At 42.0% G+C, this 23,798-nt stretch overlaps 2 protein-coding genes across 6 annotated transcripts; one reads left to right on the top strand and one right to left on the bottom strand.

Annotated features, from left to right (window-relative positions):
• Position 1: 1 nt before the first annotated feature.
• On the bottom strand, positions 2 to 4,105 carry LOC138938891 (uncharacterized). 2 transcript variants are annotated; one of them, XM_070306256.1, is made up of 3 exons: positions 3,858 to 4,105; positions 3,563 to 3,679; positions 2 to 3,485 (listed from the first exon to the last, which is right to left on the bottom strand). In XM_070306256.1, exons 1-3 carry the CDS (start codon positions 3,960 to 3,962, stop codon positions 315 to 317), a joined length of 3,393 nt encoding a protein of 1,130 aa, XP_070162357.1. In that variant the 5' UTR covers positions 3,963 to 4,105; the 3' UTR covers positions 2 to 314. The 2 variants fall into 2 exon arrangements, with proteins under 2 accessions (XP_070162357.1, XP_070162359.1); XM_070306258.1 differs by having other exon boundaries at positions 3,873 to 4,105.
• Positions 4,106 to 5,195: 1,090 nt separating this feature from the next.
• Osa (trithorax group protein osa) lies at positions 5,196 to 23,767 on the top strand. 4 transcript variants are annotated; one of them, XM_070306559.1, is made up of 20 exons: positions 5,196 to 6,331; positions 6,548 to 6,670; positions 6,759 to 6,965; positions 7,700 to 7,759; positions 14,221 to 14,368; positions 14,753 to 14,851; positions 14,991 to 15,316; positions 15,400 to 15,799; positions 15,903 to 16,028; positions 16,153 to 16,334; positions 16,464 to 16,505; positions 17,740 to 17,928; positions 18,837 to 19,056; positions 19,136 to 19,312; positions 19,398 to 19,557; positions 19,633 to 19,894; positions 20,096 to 20,261; positions 20,386 to 20,699; positions 20,843 to 21,082; positions 21,242 to 23,767. In XM_070306559.1, the coding sequence occupies exons 1-20, from the start codon at positions 5,459 to 5,461 to the stop codon at positions 23,252 to 23,254; spliced, it is 6,327 nt and encodes a 2,108-aa protein (XP_070162660.1). In that variant the 5' UTR covers positions 5,196 to 5,458; the 3' UTR covers positions 23,255 to 23,767. The 4 variants fall into 4 exon arrangements, with proteins under 4 accessions (XP_070162660.1, XP_070162659.1, XP_070162661.1 ...); XM_070306558.1 differs by having other exon boundaries at positions 17,740 to 17,937; XM_070306560.1 differs by lacking the exons at positions 5,196 to 6,331; positions 6,548 to 6,670; positions 6,759 to 6,965; positions 7,700 to 7,759 and adding an exon at positions 12,680 to 12,972 and having other exon boundaries at positions 17,740 to 17,937.
• Positions 23,768 to 23,798: the final 31 nt, after the last annotated feature.

Below are 23,798 nucleotides of genomic sequence, written 5' to 3'. Positions count from 1 at the left end.
AATAATACCTCACTTGTAGAAAATATACATATAGATATATATATATATAAGCAAAATTTCTTTAATTATACAATAATAATCTGTCAATGTTTTCTTAAAAATATGTTAGTCAACTCTCGAATATCATATTATTACTGTTAGAAAAATAATTTAAAATGTTATCAACAGCCTTCAATTTTTGGCAAAAAAAGAAGAATAAAGATATAAAATATTATACACACGATCGGATGAAACATGTTCATTTTTTTTTTTTTTTTTTTTTTTGATTGCAGTGACGAAAAAGCATTTATACAACAACAATTTGCAATCAATTATTACCAGCCGATCCAATACGTTCGATTATTCGCCACAATCTTTTTCCAACCGTGCCAAGGAGATTCCAAGTTTTCGCGCGACATTCCCGCGAACATATTATCCTTCTTCGATCGTATTGCCGATTTCGTCGACATGTTCACCGGTGCACCTTCGTCATCCTCCTCCTCGATATCTTGATACTGCAATTCGTCATCCATATAAACGACCGCATTATCGTCCTCGCTGGCGTATTTGTCATACCTCTCGGCAACATCTCGCTTTGTTACTTTGCTCGTAGTTACGAGCGTAGAGTTTTGATCAAATACAGAATCACGCGCGACGATTTCGAGTGGAGACCGTGATTCAATTATAGGCTTGAAACCGATCGATCTGAGCCGTTCGATTCGCAAATCGCTGTCGGACGCGCTCGTAACAGGCACAAAGGCCGACGTTCTATCCTGCGAGGAATCCGCGGGTTCTTCGTCGCGATTCGAGTTATTCCTCTTCGTAGAAGCAGCGCAAAGTCGCAATGTTTGACAAATTTGAAATTTTCGATCGTCGTCGGCTACATCGTAAATAAATTCCGATCTCAGCTTCTCGTACTTGTCCCGCTCCATCTTCAAGATAGCCTTTCGATCATTTAGTTGTCCGATAACATAAACTTCTGGATTTTCGGAGATGAGTCTGCATTGTGTCGTCGCATCCATCGTGGTGGGTTTCTGGGCTTGTTTCTTATGAAAATAGTGTAGGAGCGGCGTTTGAACAGCGCAATGTGATAAAGGGATCGTCAATTTCTTTCGAAGGCTTCTGTCAAAGGAGACCTTGGAGATATTACGATCGTCGTCATCGTCGTCGTCGTTGTCATCGTCGATCGTCACGATTCTATTCTCTTTTCTTTTGCTGACATTATTACGATTATGTTTATTCGCATTATCGTTGTTAGCAGTAACTTTGAAATTTTTCCGCTTTTCGATCGAATCATTGATACCTTTAGCATTTGTTCGCAAAGCATTAGATATCCTGTATCTGTTCTTGGTTTGTCCATCGCTGGCACGTTTGACTTTGGTCAGCTTACTCTTGCGTTTAAAACTAGACTTGCACCGTTTACCGGGTGAATATATCACGGTATTGAAAGTGCTGTAACATCTCTTGTTTGCATACGCGTTGGTTTTGCATCGCAATCTCCTATTTCTGGGCCCGCGAGTTACAGGACTAAAATTGGCGTCTATTGATAAGTTGGCGATTTCTCTATCTCGTTTCTTATATCTGCTCTTTTTGATCGACGAGTCGGGAAACTCCTGCTCTATTGCGCCTTTATCGGTTCTAAGACGAGTTTTTATATCGTATGAGCTACGAGTATGTTGACTAATAGTCTGAATCGAAGTTTGTACACGAAACGGTGACAAATACTCGTTCTTCTTAGATATGCCACTCTGATTACTCTTCCTCGCATTATTGTTACATTTCTGATTTGCATCATTGCACGATTGGCGATCTACGCTAGATAGAGTCTTGTCAAATTTTCCCGCATCCGACTGCACTTTCCAAGATAATCTCTTGGATTTCGAATATTTGCAGTATCTTCTGTTGTCTAAACACGCAACATTCTCTTTTATATTATCTCCTTTTTCACGTCTTTTCTTAAGATTTATCTTTGACGATATATGCATTTTGCTCTTAGAATCCAAAGTGGATATTTTTGATCCGTCTAACATTGCACATTCTTCAGTCGTTAATCCTATTACATTTCCGATCAATAACTTGGATAGAGGATGATGCTTCTCCTTATTAATCAAGTTCAAGATCTTGTCCGGCGTCAAAGAATCCAAGGATTTCATACTCTGTGCGCAGAGCGATTCATTTGATATTTCTGAAGTATCATGATTGAAAATTTTTTTATGCGTTGTGATTGAACTCCTCGAGATTGATTCGTTACTGGGATTTGATATTTGTACATCTGCTTCATTATTGGAATTTAAATTTTGTGAATCCGAATATTGCTGAACATTTTTAAGTTGCTCATTACCCTCGATAATATTTGTATCATTTTCCACGCTACTTAGCGATGTAGACAAGACGGAGGAATGCGAATGTTCCAACGAGTTTAAAACTTTCAAATTTCTTTTGCGTTTCTTGAATGGGCAAACGATTTCGTTTGCGTTTTCAGCCACGATATACCTATTACAAGAAATATTTTCACTTAGTTGAGGAATATCCACTGTTTTATCTGTATTTAGTCTCGTAATAATCTTATTATCCTCTTTCGATGTCAAACGAACACTCTCCACATCCAATGCGGGACGAATAGAGATATCAATTGACTTGGATGGTTTGTGTAACATTGTCGAAACATTCTTCTTTGCATCCTGCACATTATGCGACGATTCGTATAAACCCATACGTATCGAGATGTTTGTACTGTGGGTTTTAGTAGCTGATGCACCCAGACACGTTAATGTCTTTTGATCGGATGCAATGGTCGATATCGTGTTCTCCGCGTTATTCGGCGGTTTCTTAAAAACATGACGCGTGACGATGGAACTTTCAGGTACAGACTTCCGGCCGATATCGACAAACAAGGTAGTTTTCGCAACTGGTAAATCATCTCTGTGGCCGAGTTTTCGCTTGCCGCAAATACCGATAGTATTATACGAACATTTTCTCAAATCGTATGCATTCGAGTCATTTGATTTATATAGTGGAACATACTGTCGCGCGGCAATTAAATTTTCCGAGTTTGTGCTGCTCCAGCTTGGCGGTTCTTGATCAGCCAGACGCATTAGGGCAAACTTATTGTATTTGATTCCATCCAAAGCCACACCTATCCAACAGCCTATAACTATGTAGAGCCCGTCGTATCTATAACCCGTATTAGGCGCGATATCGTCTTGCAGATTGTAGCTTCTGATTAACCTTAACGGTATCTGATTCTTGTAATTGCGAATAAACGGATCCGCGACGGGTTGCTCCTCACAATACATCTGACCTGTGAGCGTGAGGAAATCACCAAAATCTACATCCTCGTTCATATTGGTATGGGAAGTGCAAACTGAAACAACACCAAATGGTCCTTCGTGTATGTCGGCATCAAACGGATCGTGCATGTGATCCCTGGAGCAATCCATACGTATGCCCCACCAGGATCCGGGTGGAAAACCCAGAATCGGACCGTACCAGCAATATGCGATAATCTAAACAGAAATACATGAATCTATATAGTTATATATTTTGTTGTTTGCCAAAGATGAATAGCAACAATGATATTTACATTTGTATTGTAGCATAGTAGGTTCAACTTTTCTGACGTTTTCAACAAGTTTGTTTCTACAGTTTGGTTGAGTTTGCTAAACAATTTGTTTAGATCTTGCCTAGCCCAGTCCTTTGCCTAAAAGACACGTCGATACGTGTAAAATAATATTAATAAATATATGTAAAATTTTCGTACGCGACACGCGAATGTTTTTCTAGAACCACATAAACATAGAATAGACAGGATGGTACACCTTTTGGCCAAATTGGATATAAGGTTTCTCGATTCCTAAATGTAGTATAGGTAAAATTACCTTATGGCGCAATACCTGATTCTTAATTCGCGCCTCGAGTAGCCTCTTCTCGTTCTCCTGAATTGTATTCGCGCACACGATCCTCGATACGTCGTTACTCGCCATTTTACAAACGACAAAAAAGATGAGGCGCGTCAAGGCGCGTATGCCAAGATGCGTTCCACAATTGATTGCGAGACAGATTCGTTCTCCATTCAGACGGAGAGGAGAGTCCGTCCCGCGAATGCAAATGGCCGCTGCGGTTCTTTCGTCCGATCATTCGCCCGATAACTTTGCGATGTAAACACTTTTGCGACTAATAAGTCTGTTCATTTTAATTGCACCTTCTACACTCTCCGCTTCTCTTTCATTCTCTCCTCATCAGAGTGCATATATATACATACTATCTGAACTGTTTTACTTTAAACGCAAAATAGAGTGCAAGTAAAAATAAATTTATTACGTGTCGAAATCTTGTGATGAGGCAGCTGCAATAAAATATCGGAAACAATTTTGAAAAATTTGTCCATTCGAAATAATTAGGTACATATATATATATATATTATCTTTCTGCTTTTTATGTTAGTTACACCTTGCATTCTCTTTTACTTTGAAATGAGATGGAGATGCGTATTTAGATATATTGGAAAGAAAAAAAGAGAGATGAGAACAAATTATGGAAAACACAATTAAAATGAATAGACTTGATCGGATGGATGAATTTAAATAACGGCAAATTTTCCACACATATTATAATATAAATAAAGATATAGTAAATATACGATCGGCATCGCGATAAATGCCTTTATTTACGTTTGAAGGTATATAAAAGCTACTTCCGGATCAAGGTAGCTCTGACATCTATTGACATCACGTTTAGGTATATTCGCACGTTACGGCTATTGCCTTTGGCAATTTTATTCAACGATTAGAGAGTTTGACAGCTGTGGAACTTGTTATTATTTGAATACAATATACGTCGTTTCGCGTTTTGCTATTTGACGATAACGTTAGGAAAATTCTTCTCGAAAGAGAAACAATGATGAGGCGTGAAAATTTAGACGCGTTCGATTGAAAAATTGAGAATATTTATGAGATGGAATAAATAAAGAATGGATAAAACGATCGCATGGCATAAATTGATGCGCGAAACGATAAAATTGTAGAATATCGTTAGAACGTATAGGGACTTTGGGGATTTTAAGGCGAACACGCGAAAGGATTGGAAATGGCGGTCTGGGAAAGGAAAGGCGAGGACCAGTAGGACCGCTGGGATGTAAAAGGTAGGGAGGGGGAGGGGCGGGGGAGGCCCGATGCGCCTCGCGGCCGCAAGATGGCGTACGACATGCGACGCTGCTTTTGACGTTCGCGTAGGAGCTTTTTTTTTTGGTTCCCCGTACTCGGAATGCGCGAGGAAGTGATATTTGCTAGCTCGTCGCTGAATCCACTTACGGAGGATCGAGGATGTTCGGGGAGGTGTTGGCCGCGTCGCGTGCCGTTCGACTAATCGGTATTTCGATTTCGAGTACGTAGTACTTGGCTCGAGGCCCGAGGCGCGCACGAGGTCCCGCGATTGGCCAATTTACGAAAACGACGATGGCTCCGTGAGGTGAGGAGAGAACATGGCTGCGACGCAAGCCGAGAGCCAACAAAACGATGTGAAGCTGAACGAGTCTGTGAAATGCGCACAGAAGCGTACGCAAGTAGGTGGTGCGAATAGTGCGAGCGCGAGTGCGAAGCAGCAGCTGGATTCTGAGCCGGACGATAAAGTGTCCCGGGGCGCGGCCCAGCTGCTTAAATATGTGAATCGCGGCGGCGGCGGCGGCGGAGACACGACGACGGGCTACGAGATGAGTCAATACCGCGAGGACATTGGCGGACACGGTGCCGCCGGTGAGGTAAAATCGCCGCGCGAGGCGCCCCAGGAGCCCGTCGGCAAGCAAGAGGCGCACGACGCGCCCGGCCATCCCGGCGCCCACCCGGGCCATCCGTTCGCGCCAAACGTGATACGCGATTACGCCGACGAGTACAGCAACAACAAATCCGCCGGTGAATCCTTCGCCGCGAGCAAGTCGCTCGCCGATTATCCCCCCGGCAAGCAGCTACCGGAATACGTCACCAAGCACGCGGACTTTCCCGGCAAGCAGCTCGATTATGGTAAACACTTGATGCACGAAAGCGAGCGGGCGCACCGGGCCGAGATGGAGGAGCACTATCCCGGCTCCAAGATCGAGTCGCGTCTCGGATACGTAGGCGCCAGTCCCGCTAATTTCTCCGCCCAACCGAGGTTTCTCACCGGACAGGGTATATCCCAGACCGCTGGTCCTACGCCGACGTTGAATCAGTTGTTGCAGGCCACCACTCCGTCGATGCATCGCTTTCACGGAAATTATCCCGGAATGGGCTCCGAACCCTATCAACAGCCGTGGCCTATGCAAAGGCCACCGGTTGTACCTCCTGTGTATCCGCAACCTAGCCAGCGTCCTCCGCAGACGGTAAATCCATAAGTCTATCTTCTTTGTATCTTCGTATCTTGCGCGATCGAAACTCGCCCCTTCTTCTCCGTTGGCTAAAATCGTTGAGGATTTTAGCCTATCGACTACGTGTAATTACTTAATCGTTATCGATAGAATCATAGCTACGGTTCCTTTTACGAATCTCCGCTTAACGTGTACGATACTAACTCGACTATTTGCTTTTCAAATTGACAGGGTTCGCCGAGATTACACACAGGGCCAGGAGGACAGAGCTCTCCGACAACTATGCAGTATCAACAATATGCCCAACGATATTCCTCTCCTACGAGACCTCACGCACCTTATAGTCATCATCAGGTAAACAATTTTATCGAATCTAATCGATGAATTTAAATTTGGTCCTTTTGCGAAACGTTTTACGTTGAAATATATATTTTCTTTTTAGCTAAACTCTTATACGACGCAAACCAGTCATCCCTCAAGCTTATATACGGAACAAAGGGGGTGGAATCAAGGTGGTCCTCCAAATCCACCTCCACCACCGAGTAATCAGGTCACTCCATCGGGTCAATCGCCACAGCGAGCTCTGTCTCAATCCCCAGCTCCACCACCAGCTGCATCGCCGCAACCACAGGCTACCGGTCAATCTCAGGTCAACGTTGCTAAAATTTATATAATTAATAATTGTCGATTCAGTTTACGTCTAATCTCACTAGAAATGTTACCAAAATTTCAGACAGGTATTTGCGTACACCATTCTACGTGACAAAAATTATTTTTGTAACGAAACAACTTTAAAATAGCTTCGTGTGATAGTTTAAATATAAAAAGTAGTTTATTTATTATCAGAAATAATGCATTTCTTTATAAAGGCAAAAAAAAAATCTTGAAACATAAATTGTTTCTTGCGAGTAAATTCGACATATAATAATCGCATTGTTGGCACGAAGCAATATTTGTTTATATATTTAGAATATTAATCAAAAATATCTAATCGATTATAATGTAATGTAACGATATGAATTATGAAAATGTTTATAAATTAATGCATGCGCGCGTTTGTAAACGTCTCAAATGTATAAATCTAATCTTCTGTTTGCATTTTATTTTACAAATTTATAATATAACTCGCGTTAAATTTTATAGACTTAATTTATTGGAAATATTTTAGAAAGATATATACACACGTGGCAAAGAAAGACAGGGAAAGATAACAGATTCGTTACTAATTTGCAAATTATTTTAAAATTAGAAAAACGAAAGGGCACGACAGCTTTTTCTTTCTTTTTTTTTTTTAATATTAGCAAAATGTTAAAGAATATATACATTTCAATATTTTCGTGATGTAATAATGGAATATTTACAACATGGTGTTTTTCTTTTTAGGCTTTTCACAATCTACAGCAGCGAGCTACGACACCAAATACTCAAGGAATTGATTCTGGGGTGAGTTTTTGTATACGTATATATATATATTTATATGCTTAATTAAAAATAATTTGATTTCAACGCTAAAGAAGAAATGCTATCGACACTACGTTTAAAGCACCTCTTTCTCAAGGTTCAAATATACGCGCAGTAAAAAAGCTTAAAGCACCGGGAGCGTGGCAAACAAGTTTTTGCCGGCAATTGCATAATCCTCGTCGTGTGACAAGAATGACATCGCGTCACAGAGAACTTGCGTATGAAATGCATCTGAGTCTATTCTATTCTTCCAACGCAAAAGTTGTTCTATACCGATACCGGTCGAAATTTAATAGTACATATATGTTTGTATATATGCGTATGTGTGTATGTCGTGCTCTCGCAAGCATTGTCCGCTTAACGTAAGGTCGCCGATTCCGGCGGAATCATAATGACGGGACTGATGTCTATCATCGACGGCGAGAGTTCTTCGTCTTACGAAACATTATTTAGTCTTTAATACGGTCTCTTGGTACTCTCGGTCAAGTATTTTCCCGACGAAAAGATCAAGCGAGAGTGAGCGGAAAGGGAGGCCTCTCGCTTCGTGGTGCGCGAGGACGCGAGGATTAGATGGCGAGGAGAAGTGACACGACGAAAGAGGACGAGGAGGAGGAAGAGCAAGGGAGGATGAGCAAGGAGCGGAAGAGCGCGAGAGGAGGAAGAGCATATGACGGGGTGGGGGATGGAGAGTGGCAGCGACTCGTGGAGTTCGATTAGGGCGCGAGTTGCGCGGCCGCCGGAGCCCCAGATATTAGCGACTTCCCCTCCGTTCTCCCGCTCCTATCCCTCGCCCCGGGTTTCCTCCCTCCCTCCCTCCCTCCCACCGGATTCCCTCCACTTCGTCGCGTTTACATGGGCGGGTGAGCGAAAGAACCGAGCGGGGTACGATGCGAGCGCGAGCGCGATTGGTCGAAATCGACGACAGCGCGACAGGCCGTGGGTAATCCCCCACCCCTCCTCTCTCTCTCTCTCTCTCTCCTCCCCGTGGAAGACGTGACGTTTTACGTCGCGCTCGGCTATATTCGGTTCGCCGGATCATGCGACTGTCACTCTGCGACACGCTATCGAACTTCTTGCGCTCCCACGGCGCGGTTTCGAGGCGTCCGACTAGTAATCGAAATGTACGTACCTACCACCCGGATATACTATGGAAGGAACGAAGGAACGCGACTCGAAGCTACGCCGTATTATTGCAGGATTATCGCTACGCCAAATCCGGATGCGAGTTCTCGGACGCCGTGGCTGTCGCGGCAGCGGAGAAACCATCCCCGGCTGCTCTCCTCGCGAGACGCTCTCCTCCTCGAAATAATATTACGCGGGATGTGCGATACCCAAGGGGGCAATAGGACGTCGTCGGCTCGGCCGGGAGTGGTGCTCGCGCGATCTTTAAAGTTAACCGCACGAATCGGTCGCGGAGTACATGCGCTCTCGATGCCCGCCATGTTACTTGTAGCGCGACTTGATTCACAGCTCCGTTGCGCAATGATGAAAAAGCCGCGCGAGAAAAGGATTTCTCTTTCATCAGCGAGATTAAAATTTGCAAATCTACTAAATAAACGCGAGGGATCTTTATCTCCCCTATAAACTACGCGCAAAGATGTTATATCTCATGATTATAATTTTATATATCTATTATTGGACAAAGAATTATAGGGATGGAAAAAATATGTATATATTAAATTTTCAATGCTTCTTACGAAGGGGAGAGAACTTCAAAGTTTCATGAAATTATGACATTAGCGATGGGAAATTATGTGTTCTTCCCCATGGAAAAAATTTCACCTTTGTTTCTCTTAGAAGTCGGGAGATCGTCGTACGGAATTAAGATGGGGACGGTGCTTAAATTTTAAAGAAAAAGAATCGCGAATATTTGAAGAAATCCTCTCCATGGCATTAAAACGGCGGTAAACGGTAGATATTTTATGCACGGTCATCGTATGCGGTATACGGTCAATAAACGTCAACGCGCATCGAGCGGTAACAGCTCGTCGCGAGTGCGACTCAGGGCGCGTAAAATTAATACGCGAACGAGTAGTAGCGGACGATCCAATGTAAACACGCCTGATGGGAACACATGGTATTTAGTCTGCTACAGGTGATCCTCTCCACCAAGTCGTTGTTGTCACGGCTTCAGGTTCAATCCTCTGTCGCCTGTCGTGCGCGAAGAAGAAAAACCATTTCTATTAATCATCGCGAATAAAGATAAGAATCCCTTAAACGAAATTTGGAAATTATCGCGCTTTCGATAACCGGCTTCGTTATCAGCTCTTGACATACGCGCTACTTCTCTCTCTCTCTCTCTCTCTCTCTCTCTCTCTCAATAGATGGAGTTGAATGAACTTCGAGGATATTCAGTTATTGTCGCAGTTGACGGGATAATAACATTACGCCGACTGGCCGATAAAAATAATGTTACGTAATCCGTGCAATTCGCGCTCTCTCGCGAGAGAACACGGGTAAATATATGTGCCCCGCGCGTCTCCGTTATTTACGTTTTCATTCACGCACGTCTCTCGCTCACGAGGCCGAGAAAGAGAGAGATACCGATCGGGACCTCTTTCTAACACGTACACTCGCACACTTTACATATCGCTGAAGTTCAGCGCGCGTATCGAACGGATTAACTTTAGTCACATCCGATAACGTAAACAATCTCGTGGATGCCGCGACTTTTGTGACAATGGGCATTTGTATGAATCAAACGTTTTCGATTCACCCTTGCAACCTGGATCGATCATCCGGACGAGATCAATTTTCACAAGCTCTTTGAAATATTGTATTTTTTTCTCATACAAATATATACAGGGTATCCCATTTTAAAGGGTGTCCCATTATTCTGTATATAAAAGTATTATGGTAAGATTATCGAAAACTGAATATTTTACGAAATATTTTATTTTTTATATCAAAATATGTCAGATTAAAATATAAAATAACTCAAAAAGTACTTAATGAAAAAATACTTTATTATAGTGTTTTGGAAAGTTCTCGAGATAAGCTACAAGAATATGTAATGAAAAATAGGGGTTTCTATTTAAGATTTTAAAGTTGACCTTCACATGACCTTCAAATGATTTTCCAAGGTCAAATCATTGTCACCATCTTATGGCCCCCTTGAAGCCACACAACTTTTGTTTGAAACATTTTTCGATTTAACGCAGTGTTTCTGAGATATTTGAGTGCGTCCTTTAAAATAGGACACCCCGTATATATATATAGAATTTGAAAACACTAGGTAGAAAATAATAAGATGTTGATTATATTATTTTTACATTTCGTTTTAGATTAAATTAAAGATTCACGCTCCTATACAATTCAATATTATTTTTGAAATTTATTAAAAAAAAAAAAAACCCCCATAAATACACGGGGTCAAAAAATTAGCATTAAATATATTTACATTGCCTTCTGTTATTCTTATGGAAATGGATATTTTAATATCCTACTGCATTTCCTTTTCGCTGCATTTTATTCGAATTTTTATCGATGCTTCAATTTACACGAATGACATTGTATATTTTTCATTTTTACGCGGGCGAGATTTTGCGCTAGAATATAGAAAACATTTATTTTTCATAGAACGCAACGAGATAGTATATAGACAACGAACCTCTCGACGTTCAGGCTTTACTGGGGCACACGAATTCGCCGATCGAAAAGTACCGAAGTCGTACGACGTTCGCCGACCGCTTGCCGCCACAACGAGCGGCTTGTCCTCTGTGTGTGTGTGTGTGTGTGTGTTATATGATTGTGGGGCGCTTATATTCGACACGAGGCGATCTATGTACTGTATATTCGATGGATTCGGAGTTCTACGACGGAGTTGACAACTTCACGTTCATCCGACATGCCGGCGATCTTTTCGAGGAAACATAACAAGAGATGAGAAAGAATCGAGATGTCAAATAATAATAATGACAATAATACAAAATGTCAACGACAATAAATAATATAGGGTATCCAACTAACTATATATATATATATATGTGTGTGTGTACATACATACATACATACATACAACACACACACACACACACATATATATATATATATATATATATATATAATATGAGAATATCGACTTGGATAGAGTTCCCGAGACAGTCGGCTTTTGGGAACGATTCGCTGGCATACGGTCTCGGGTCTCGGCTCGGCGGAAACGACCGAACTTCGCCGAGCGAGCGCTTGCCGCGCCACGAAAGAACGCCCTCCAACAAGCCAGCTACGAGCGACGAGCCAGCTAGACGCGAAATCTGTAAACCGAAGTCTCACGACGAGCCCGATCCCGATAAAGGATTATTTTCTCGCCGAACGCGACACGTTCGTTAACTGTGTACCGCGCACGTTTACATTTACTCGTCGCGGTCCCGTACACGGATTATAACCTGTTTGACGCGTGTACACGCGCGTACGCACGCACGCACGCACGCACGCACGCAGGCACGCAGGCAGGCAGGCAAGCAGGCAGGCAGGCAGACAGAACAGGCAGAACGGGCAGAGGCAGGCAGGACAGACAGACGATTAAGCAGGCACACACTCACGCACGCACAAATACGAGGACGACGCGATATTATACCACTACGTAATCCTACGTGTCCCTCTGAAGTTGCACCAGCCCTCGTCCCGTGACACGAAGCTCTTTGGCAGAATTATTGACACAACATGCGACGCTCGAGGAGAGAGCTAGGAGATACGATGGAAAAGCGACGACTATAGTGACGGGAGTAGTCAGCGCGTCCGACAAACCAGGAATATAATGCTCTCGTTTAATCGGTACAATAATATATAATTCTCGCTCGCGGCAAAAAATATCTTTGACAATATTTTCCCTCTCTCTCTCTCTCTCTCTCTCTCTCTCTCTCTCTCTCTCTCTCTCTCTCTCTCTCTCTCTCTCTCTCTCTCTCTCTCGCGTACATTACTCCACGCAGTTTGACAAACATATGAAAGCGCATCTATACGGAGCAAAATACGTTTCCGCTTCTCTTTTTTGCTCGCTCTTTCTCTCTCTCTATCTCTATCTCTATCTCGGTTGCTACTCGTCGTGCTTTAAGTGGAGAGCCGGGTAACGCCTCTCCTTCGATCTCTCGCGTCATGCCGAGAGTCCTTGTACCGGACGGCCTATGTACCGTACGTTCGCTCGTACGCCCGAGGAAGTGTTTAATCGCCATCCGCAGAGACCAACTATACGCGGCCTGGTAGGTGTAACGATGTGCCTGAATTTTCTTTCGTTCTCCTCGGCCTCGCTCTGCTCTCTTTGCCTCTTTCTCTGTCTCCTTCCCTGATCTCTCTCTCTCTCTTTCTCTCTCTCTCTCTATCCCTTCCCATCTAATCTATCCATTTCGCTCTTTCTTTCCCTCGGATTCTACATCTCTATCCTCGTCTCTCTTCTATTCCACTCTCTTTCTCCTACCTATTCCTCTTCACGCACACGCAGCAGCCGCTCGTTCGCGATGCTCGTTGTGTGACGGACGATCCGTAAGAAGTGCGTATACACACGGGCACATGCATACGCGATTTCGATCAGGGATATACACGGTGTGTGTTGTGTGTTTCGTGTACTTGTGAATCGAGAACGATGCCGCGTGTGCCATCGTTACGACGACGACGACGACGACGACGATGACGATGACGACGACGATGATCGTCGTATCATCACGAAGCACTTTGTCTTCGTTCGCAACACGGGACATGATAGTGACAACATTTGTGCGTTATTAAACGCCGCGCGCGCGGGGTTGTCGTCGACATCGTCTTCGTCGTAATATCGGCGCCGATTGATTTTTCAAACACATGCGATTATCGGAGCACCGCCCGATGCACAAAGTCGCGTTGTCGTTGTCGTCGTCGTCGTCGTTGCCACGAAGGAAGACGAATCGCGTTAAACAAACCTGCTGCGGCTAATATAACGATAAGCATGAAGCAGACTTCTCGTCAGCTTTCCTCGTTTGCATGCCGAGCAATCGAGGAACGATCTTTGCGAATTTCCTCTGCGTAGCCTCATTTTCATTGCATTCCGCTTCTCGTGTTCCTATGCGTATTGTAACGCAGCATGAATGAACACTGTTGTAATAAATTCATAAAAAAGATCTCTGTTACAAAGTATTAACCTCTACTTTAAAAAACTATATACCGATATTTACAGAGTAATCGTATGTATAAATATGAGATAGTTGTGTAAAAGTTGTATTTTTATAAAGTATATATTAACTGCTTAAAAACTTGTTGTCGTATATACTTAAATATATAGGAGACAGTTTACTGTACTTTTTATTATAAACTAAACATATGTACAACTAGATAAAGATGCTGCTAAACTCTTATTAAAATTTGCTACATTTTACTTCTGCGGTGTATAATTTCGTGCCATTTTCTTTTTTTTAATCTCTAAATTATTTCTTTTTCTTATCGCAAACTGTTATTACATGATTTAATTTGAATTGCAGGAATTATCAGGACAGAATAGCAACGATAGTTCGAATGGACCAGCTTGCCCAGGGACACCAAATTCTCAGGGGATGAGACCTACCCCGTCGCCTACAGGATCCACAGGTTCTCGCTCGATGTCCCCTGCTGTTGGTCGGTCTTTTTTACGTCTGTCTCTCTTTTCACTCGCATTTGTATTTAGTAATAAAATTTGTAATTGCGAATATTATGCTATGCAGAATATTTCAGAGTTATAAATATGTTGTTTCGACTATGCATTCTGCGATAAATTTAAGAATCAGTTTCTGTCATAGAGTAGTATTTCAATGCTTTTATTAAAATGTTCTGCGTAGCAGAAGTTATTTAATGTATTCAAGTAAATTATCTCGGTGTTTGTTCTTAGTAGAGTGATACTGAAAAGAAAAAAAAAACTGACATTATAGTGAAAAAGTTATTTTATATCGTCACATCTTTCTCTTTTTTTTTCTATATTATATCTGTACATGATATCGCGGAGAATACTTATCTAAATATTTATCCTTTAATGCACAGGCCAACAAAACGTTCAGATGCCTCCACGTCCGTCGAGTAGCCAGTCGGATGGTAATGGACCAGCACCACGCATGAGTCACTCTCCGATGACCACTCAAGGTATGAATCCTACTTTTTCACTTTTTTACTTCTTTCATTTATCATTTCTTCTTGTAAAAATTGATTCGTTTCCAGAATAATAAAGATTGTTTTATATTATAAAAGTCAATAATAAAAATAGAATTGTCATTAATTTCAGGAGCGTACCAACAACCATTGGGTCCTTCGCCACACATGCATAGTTACAAAATGAACAACACTGGTCCCGGCATAGTTCAACCGGGACCCGGTTCGACGGCTCTCGGTGGGATCAGTCCAATGGGTGGCGGGATGGGCTATGCAGCTGGTGGAACGGCTGCGGGTCAACCTGGGAGTTATCATGCGCAACCTTCGTATCCACCTCCGCGTCCTCATATGCAGTTTTCACAGGGATATCCGACACCTGCAAACTCACAGGCGCCACCCAATAATCAGTATCAACCTCCCAACAGACCCAATAATTTGGTACAATATCCACCGTACACGGTAATGAACTGTTTCTTAATCAATATAACAATAATGTTTCATATCTTTATCGATTAAAGCTAACATTCTCTATTGTCTTACAGCATAAAATGGGCTTCAACAGTGTACCGCCAGGAATGCCACCGAGTCCAGGACCGCCGCAAGTTTATGGTGCCGGTGGTTCAACCGGGATGGTGCCGCCAGGTGCTCCAGGTGTACCCGTCATCGGTAACATGGGACCGCCAGCGAGTTCCATGGGCCCGCCACCGCCGTCTCCTAATCATATACCTAGCAACCAGCCCCCACCACCGACTAGCTCGGCAGTACCGCACTTACACACTCCTGCGGCCACACCGCCGCTAAATCACGAAGGCAGTCCGATGCCGCCACCGAGTACCACACCTAACTCGCATCCCGCATCAACGCCCACGCCAATCAGCCACAATTCTGCAGATCTCACGGCTGAAACTTCCAACGACAGTGGTATAACTACGACTGCTTCAGGTAAGCGAGAATATCTCGAGTTGTATAGTTTTTGTCTTTATCATATCGTCTTTATCATATCGTGCAATAGCAAATAGTCATAAATTGTACGATTTATATGTAGGTACGTCAGCTATAAATGTCATATCTACTTCGAGTGGTACTGTCACATCTGTAATAACGACAGGTCCAGATGGCACATCTCTAGACGAAGGCTCACAACAGTCAACGTTATCCAATGCATCAGCCGGTTAGTAGTATTTCTGAATTTATCATAGTTCTGTATTTTTTTTGTTTTGTAAATTTTCATTCATTAATATAAACAATACTGCGAGTACAAATATCCGAGAATAACTAATGTATTTTGTAAACAGCTTCTGGTGAAGATCCAACATTTACGCCAAAAGTACGGAAAGAGATGATGGGAGGATATCATAGTCATCCCGCGACACCACAGAGTACAGTCCCATCTCCTGGTGCTGCAAGCATTAATTCGATTCACGAGGAATATTCTGACATGAACAGTCCTGGTTGGCCACGTACTCCTGCTAGTCCTGTACGTATGACAATCTCACGCACGCATGTAGTACAGTCTAATGTACTAAATAAATAATTGACTGTATAGACTTCAGATAAATTTCAAGTGCAATTATGTATGAATCTTCAATATTTTAATATTTTACAGGTATTTAACAGTCATGTGCCTCAAGACCCGTACAGATCTAAGGTTATTGTTTTTTTCACTAAATATTTGTTACATTGTCAAAATGCCGTTCCCCTTTTATATTCCACTTTGCTTTAGGCATTTTTATTCTATACTAAAATTTTTCTTGCTTGGTGTGTGTGTGTGTGTATGTGTGCGCGCGCGCGTGCGTACATCATCATATTAACTAAAAGTATCATATATAATGGCATTATCCATAAAAGTATGTGTAATGTATTTAAAACTATCATTTTAATAGAGTATAAAAATAATAGTGTAATATATTAACTTTCTTATTACATTTCTTTACATTATATTTCTTATTTAGATGAAACTTTTCTAATTTCTCTCAATTATATTTTCTTAATTTACAGAGTGATATTTTAATGTGTGTTTTATTTGCCAATATTATTAATAAAAATAATAATATATTTTTAATGGAAAGAATATTGCAATAGCGAAATAAATTGACTTTGCAAGATTGCAAAAAAAGTCTGGACGCAGTGCACAAAATTTAATATATATATATATAAGTGATATAATAATATAATTATATATAATATTTTACAACAGATTATCAATGTTACAAAAGCATTCTACACATTATGTAGAATTGTTTCATATTATTTATTAAAATATTGTATTTATCGTTACATTTATTTTTTGCACTCAATATTTTACAAATTCTTTGCCAATTTTATTTCTGTTGCATAACAACACTGTTACCTGCATTATGTTTACTAAATAATCATTGCATGCATCAAATTATACTATGCTATATACTATATATTGCTCTATTCATCTTAGTTTTCATCTAGTTTTTCCAATTTTTATATTGTATAAATTAAATAAGAATGCTTTAAATATGCATTAGAGGGAAAAATAACTCATCATAAATCTTTAAAAATACTAATACTTTTTGTTTTACAAACTGTGGATTTATCTGGTGTAAAAAATATCTCACTAATGGTAATAAAGGATATGTTAACAATGGGTGTTACACAATTATCAAACGGGAAAAAAAGATATACAAGTATTGAAAATTATGTTTATGCATGTTAGATAATATGGCTACAATTGGGATTATGTCCGCAGTTTTGCAAGAATCTGCAATAATTGTTTTATATTCTAGTATATAGTTGGATAAATCATATACACGAGACATTTCTATCAAATCTACATGTTAGTAACATTTTCGTTTAAGATCATGATTAAAGACACTAAAAAAAAAAACGTGAAAATTGTGTGCGACTTTCAGAAGCCAGATAGTCTGGCAAAATTATACGAAATGGATGACTCGATGGAACGGAGAACTTGGTTGGATAAGCTGGTCAATTTCATGGAAGAACGAAGAACACCCATCACTAGTTGTCCCACCATCTCCAAGAACCCCCTCGATCTGTTTCGGCTATACCTCTACGTGAAGGAGAGGGGGGGCTTCATGGAGGTATGCAAGGTGCAGTGTAGTTCCATCTAGCCCTCGGTGTCTTACATAGTTTCTATATTGTTTTTATGTATTCTTGCATTCTTTATATATATATATATATGGTTGTTATTCTGTGCACATTGTATTTTTGAGGTGTCTTGCGTCGATTACTTTCAGTACTTCTCAGTACTCGACGATTGAAAGTATTTTAAAGTATTTCTAAAGTGTACATTGTTCAACATACGATGAAGTTTTGATTGACAATCTATCAAAAGTTGAAAAGTTTTAAATTTGACATTTGAATAATACCGAAACACCTCAGAACATGCTTCATTTATACATCTATGCTGAATTGTGCATGATATATGTATAATTTCTATTTTTGCTATTAGTATCTCTTTCTTATATTCTATGTCTATATTATGAGAAAACAAAGAAACGAAAAGGCTTAACATATCTTTTCTTGAAGTAGTCGTTCAACAGTCGAATATGGAAACACCCTGATCTACAAACCTTGGTGCTATATGGAATTATTCTAATAGTCACACAGCGAAGATAAACTTTTAATGTCAAAATGTAACAATAACGGTAATTCGTTCCGATTGTACAATGTATATCTCTCGTTTGTTTTTGTTTTATTTTTTTTTTAACTTGCATGTATTTAAAGACTTTGCTAATTTGTATCATTATAATTTTTTTTTTAAATTAATTTTTAAAATTTTATTATTTTTTTTTTAAGATTGATATCTTGAGTTATGGAACATTGGCAATATCTTTCGTATTATGTTTTACGTTTTTCTTTTTCTTTTGGATATGCAGATTTTTTTTGTCTGTACGTGTGTATGTGTGCGTGCGTGTATGTGAGATTCAACGTGAAGTTGCTCGTGCGAGCGTAGTAAGGAACGCGTGTGCGTAATCTTTTTCTGTAGGTAACGAAAAACAAAACGTGGAAGGATATAGCCGGCTTGCTAGGCATCGGCGCGAGCAGTAGCGCTGCTTATACATTGCGTAAACACTATACAAAGCACCTGCTGGCATACGAGTGTCACTTTGATCGCGGGGGAGTGGATCCGCAACCCATTATCAATCAAGTCGAAGCAGGCTCAAAGAAGAAGGGATCTAAAGGAACTGCTTCTGTACCATCGCCGGGTAAAGACTACTATCTCTTTTCGAAATTTCATTGTTTGTTCCGAAAGATTTGTTCTGTAAACGCAGTTTCTTGCTACAGGTTCTTCCAATTCTCAAGACTCTTTTCCCGCTGGCGGATCGAGCAACGCTTCCATGGATGGCTATGGAAGCTATCAGGGTAGTTACGCGAGTGGTACACCCGGTGGTCCGTCGTCAGAATATACACCACCGCCACCTAGGCCACCCAGTCAAAGCAGCGCACCTTCCGCCCATCAAGGTACATTTCGCAATTTGCAAACATATTGATAATTTATTTATTGTTACGAATTTCATGACTTTGTTCTTCTTGATTACTTTTTAAGGAATACAACAAGGCAGTTACCAGAACACGGGTTCCTATCAAAATTATCCGCAAGATCAGTATATTCGACCGCAGGGAAACGCACTGTCTCAGCAAGGGGAATTTAGTCAACCATACTCGCCGAGATCACATTATCCTCCATATGTGCCGGATGTCGACAGGTGAGAAATATCGTCATATTTTTCTAGTTTCACGATAACGAATCTATTATTCAATGTATTTTTTGTCATGTATAGGGGATATCCGGGTGGTAACATGCCGCCGAGCAATGCTACTGGACAAGATATGTACAACAGATATACTAGCAGTCAGCAGGGACCTACTAGCTATCCTACGGGAACGCCTCCCAACGCGCGAAGTAACAGCTATCCATCGGGACCGCAGGCTCATCCGGCTACTGTGCAACAGCAAACGGTGACCAGTCAGCCTTCTTCGCCCTCGCAACCGCCAGCTGCATCGTCATATTCGTGTCCGCAAGATTACTATCGACAGGAACAAGTAATGCTCGTTTAAATATTACGTTATACTTGTTTGATACAAATAATTACATCATTATACACTCTTACGTATTATACTTTTGTATTTATGAGCTAGTTTATTTAATTTCTAATTCTGATCATTTCTTGAAGTTTAAAAAATTTTATATACAGAGAGAAAGATGTTTAAAGTCAATAGTTTTAAATATTTCATATATTACAGAGTGGATACGGAGCGCCCGGTGGAACGCAAATATATAATGCGAGTGGGTCGGCTAACAAAAACATGCCACCGCCTCCTCCGGGACCCAGCCAACCTAGACGTCACCCAGATTTTGCCAAAGACCAACAGTATCCCCAATATAATCAGCAACGACCAGCATATCCAGGTCAGATATTTTAAATCACACGTTCTATCTCGTGAGAAGAAGTTTGAAAAAAATTTTAACTTTAAAGATGGTAAATGAGAGAGCATGATTGTGATTAACGGAGAAATGCAATCTATTTCTACAGGATGGCCAAATACAACCAATCAATACAATAGTAATAGTGGAAATAATAGAGTTCAGTATCCAAGTCAACAGACACAATCGCCGTCACAGCAGCAGCAACAGCAGCAACAGCAACAGGCATCACAAGTCGGTTCTGCCGCACCAACACCTACGGCGGTTAGCGCTATGACTGGTAGTCAACAATGGGCCAGTCAACAACCGAACAGGTCCTCGTCCCAATCTTCTTTAAACACTATAGCACACGCGCCTCCGCCGTGGGATCATCGTTACACGAATCAACCGTCCCCTTTATATCCGACACCCGGAAATCATCCGGTATGTTTTTAATTCTCTCGCCAACATAATACGTTATTCGCAGATCTATTACGTAGTATCGTTTGTGTTAAACGATATATACGTGTATTTTTGCAATTGAAATATCTTGTAGACAAAACGAAATATTGTTTTATTTCACGCAGAATCAACTCGGAGTGAATCCCATGATCAGTCAGCAACCGACGTCAAAGAGAGAAATGACATTCCCTCCTGACAGTGTAGAAGCGATTACGCCTCTTTTATACAAGCGACGAAAATTGACGCGCGCTGATGTGGCGCCAATAGAGGCTTGGCGCATCATGATGGCTTTGCGATCAGGCCTTCTCGCCGAGAGCTGTTGGGCTCTTGACGTATTAAACATTTTGTTATTTGATGATTCTTCTGTAAGTATCTTTTTCTTGCTGCAAGCAATTAATCTAAAGTAAAAAATGTATTAATTACTTTTAAATTAAAGAGATAAAATATATACGATAAGGAATATTTATGTATAATAATAAAAGATAAGAAACATATAAGAGAGTTTATAAATTTCTCGTTTGTAGGTAAGTTACTTCGGATTAGCGCACTTACCTGGATTATTGGACGTTCTGCTGGAACACTTTTCACGTTCTCTCTCCGACATGTTCGAATCGTACGTAAATGATGATGACCGCTATTGCCAGGCCACGAATGGTCCGGAGGTGGATCTTGGCGCAGTGACGCGCCCGATTGATCCAGAAGATCGGACGAAACTGCTGTCGACATCGAATTACACGTATCTCTCGAGAAGAGGTCGCCCCGTCAAGATTGTTTCCCGAGATGAGGATCTGTTTGTCCTAGACACTCGGAGACCTTGGGATCATCAAGAGTGCGAGTCAGAGACCGAGCCGTGGCAGGTCGATACGAACGCGACAAAATATATCGTGACCTGTTTTCAATCCGAAGTGGGCTCGGTGCCTTTTGCTCGTTTGTTGAGGGACGAGAAACCACCGTTGTTGCAGAAGGAAGTCGATAGCACGGATTTAAAGGACGAAGCCAAAGCGGACAGCATTAGTGGTAGTGTTCATGAGGCACTAGATTTTACCTACAAGTCCGGCGAGCTCGGTGACAAGCAGTCTGGCAAGGAGAGTGGTGAACGTAGGCAGCAGCAATTAGACAAAAAGAAGAAGACAAAGACTTTGAGCGACGTGCTGTCGAGGATTAAAAAAGAACCCGTAGAGATGAACGATCTCACGAGGGAGCTATTCGAGAAGAAAAACGATGGCTTTAAGAAAGATTGCGACAGTGAGACGACAAAGCCGAACAATAATATGGGCGAACATTTTGGCAGTGATGTGTCAAAGGCAAACGACGAAGATTCGCTGCCCACGCAGAACGGGTTGAACGATTCGACAGCGACGACGACGGCAAGTAACGTCGACAATACTATAGACAAAACTGAAATCAAGACGGAAACGTTGGAGGAGCACGAACTAGAAAGCATGACAAGAGATGACAAGGAGGGACCAAGATTAAAGATAAGAGATCCGGCAGGAACGCTGAAACGACGGAGGATAAGCGATTACGAGGACGAGAGCTATTCCAGGGACGAGGCGAGCCTCTACCTAGTGACGGAGACGCAGGACAACTTGGCCCGTCGTTGTGTGTGCCTGTCAACGATCTTGAGGAATCTCACCTTCATCCCGGGCAACGAGGCCGAGTTTGCGAAGAACGTCACGTTCCTCAGCCTACTTGGCAAATTGCTGTTATTGCACCACGAACATCCGGTACGGGCGCAAAAGACACGCAACTATGACCGCGAAGAGGACGCCGACTTTGCAGACTCGTGCAGCAGCCTGCAAGGCGAAAGTGAGTGGTGGTGGGACTTTTTGCATCACGTAAGGGAGAATGTTCTCGTTATGGCCGCCAACATATCCGGCCACATGGATCTGAGCCAGCATCCAGAAGAGATCTCGCGGCCGGTGCTCGATGGTCTTTTACATTGGGCCGTATGTCCAGCCGCGCACGGTCAGGATCCGTTCCCGACGGTCAGCCCAAACTCATCGCTGTCGCCGCAAAGACTCGCGCTTGAGGCGCTGTGCAAATTATGCGTGACCGAGTGCAACGTTGACCTAGTGGTGGCGACACCGCCTTATTCTCGATTACAAAGATTATGTTCCGTGCTAACCAGGCTCCTTTGTCGCAGCGAGGAGCAAGTGCTGCGCGAGTTTGGCGTGAATCTGCTACATTTTTTGTCGGCCGCGGACAGTGGCGTTGCGCGTACCATTGCCCTACAGACGCCCTGTGTCGCATTGCTCGTCGCGTTCATCGAGCAGGCGGAATCGAGCGCCCTTGGTGTCGCCAATCAGCACGGTCTTGCGGCTCTGCGCGACAATCCAGAATCGATGGGTACCAGTCTTGACATGTTACGACGCGCGGCTGGCACGCTGCTCAATCTGGCCAGGCATCCAGACAACCGGACTCTCCTTCTCCAACACGAGTCTCGCCTGCTCGCTCTGGTGATGAGCCAGATCCTGGATCAGCAGGTCGCCGCGATAGTCGCACGCGTGTTGTTCCAGTGCTCGAGAGGCACGTAACTTTCTATCGTCTGTCGGGACACTTTGCGATATATTATTATTAACAGTGCCGACAATGATGAATAAAATATATACGACGACGAAGTTGTGATGGTAATATATTGTGTATGAACGGCTATAGAATGCGTCAAAGGCGGAAAAGAAAAAGCAGGAAATAGTGAAAGAGAAATAAAGAGAAAAAAAGAGATGTAATTGACAGAAAGACGAGAGAGAGAGAGAGAGAGAGAGAGAGAGAGAGAGAGAGAGAGAGAGAGAGAGAGAGAGAGAGACATGCGCATGACGAGATAGCGCATACGAGTGAAGGAACAAAAGTGCTGATGAAAACCATGGCAGCGCAATTGTAGTTTTATATCGATTAAACAGAAAATAAGAAAGTTTAATTATTGGTGTTAGCGTGTAGGTATATCCGATGCGATCTCCGCCTATCGGTATACCTTCCCCTTCGTGAATTGGAATAATATCGATAGTGTAAGATATTTCATAGTTAATGAAAGAAAAAAAGATATACACACCCGTACAGTACTCTGCGTTGATACCACTGCTT

The sequence above is a fragment of the Polyergus mexicanus genome, unplaced genomic scaffold, assembly GCF_030449975.1.
Source record: "Polyergus mexicanus isolate NDT 795.1 unplaced genomic scaffold, iyPolMexi1.0 SCAF_13, whole genome shotgun sequence".
NCBI classification, from domain to species: domain Eukaryota; kingdom Metazoa; phylum Arthropoda; class Insecta; order Hymenoptera; family Formicidae; genus Polyergus; species Polyergus mexicanus.
This window is presented reverse-complemented; position numbering and strand designations above follow the sequence as displayed.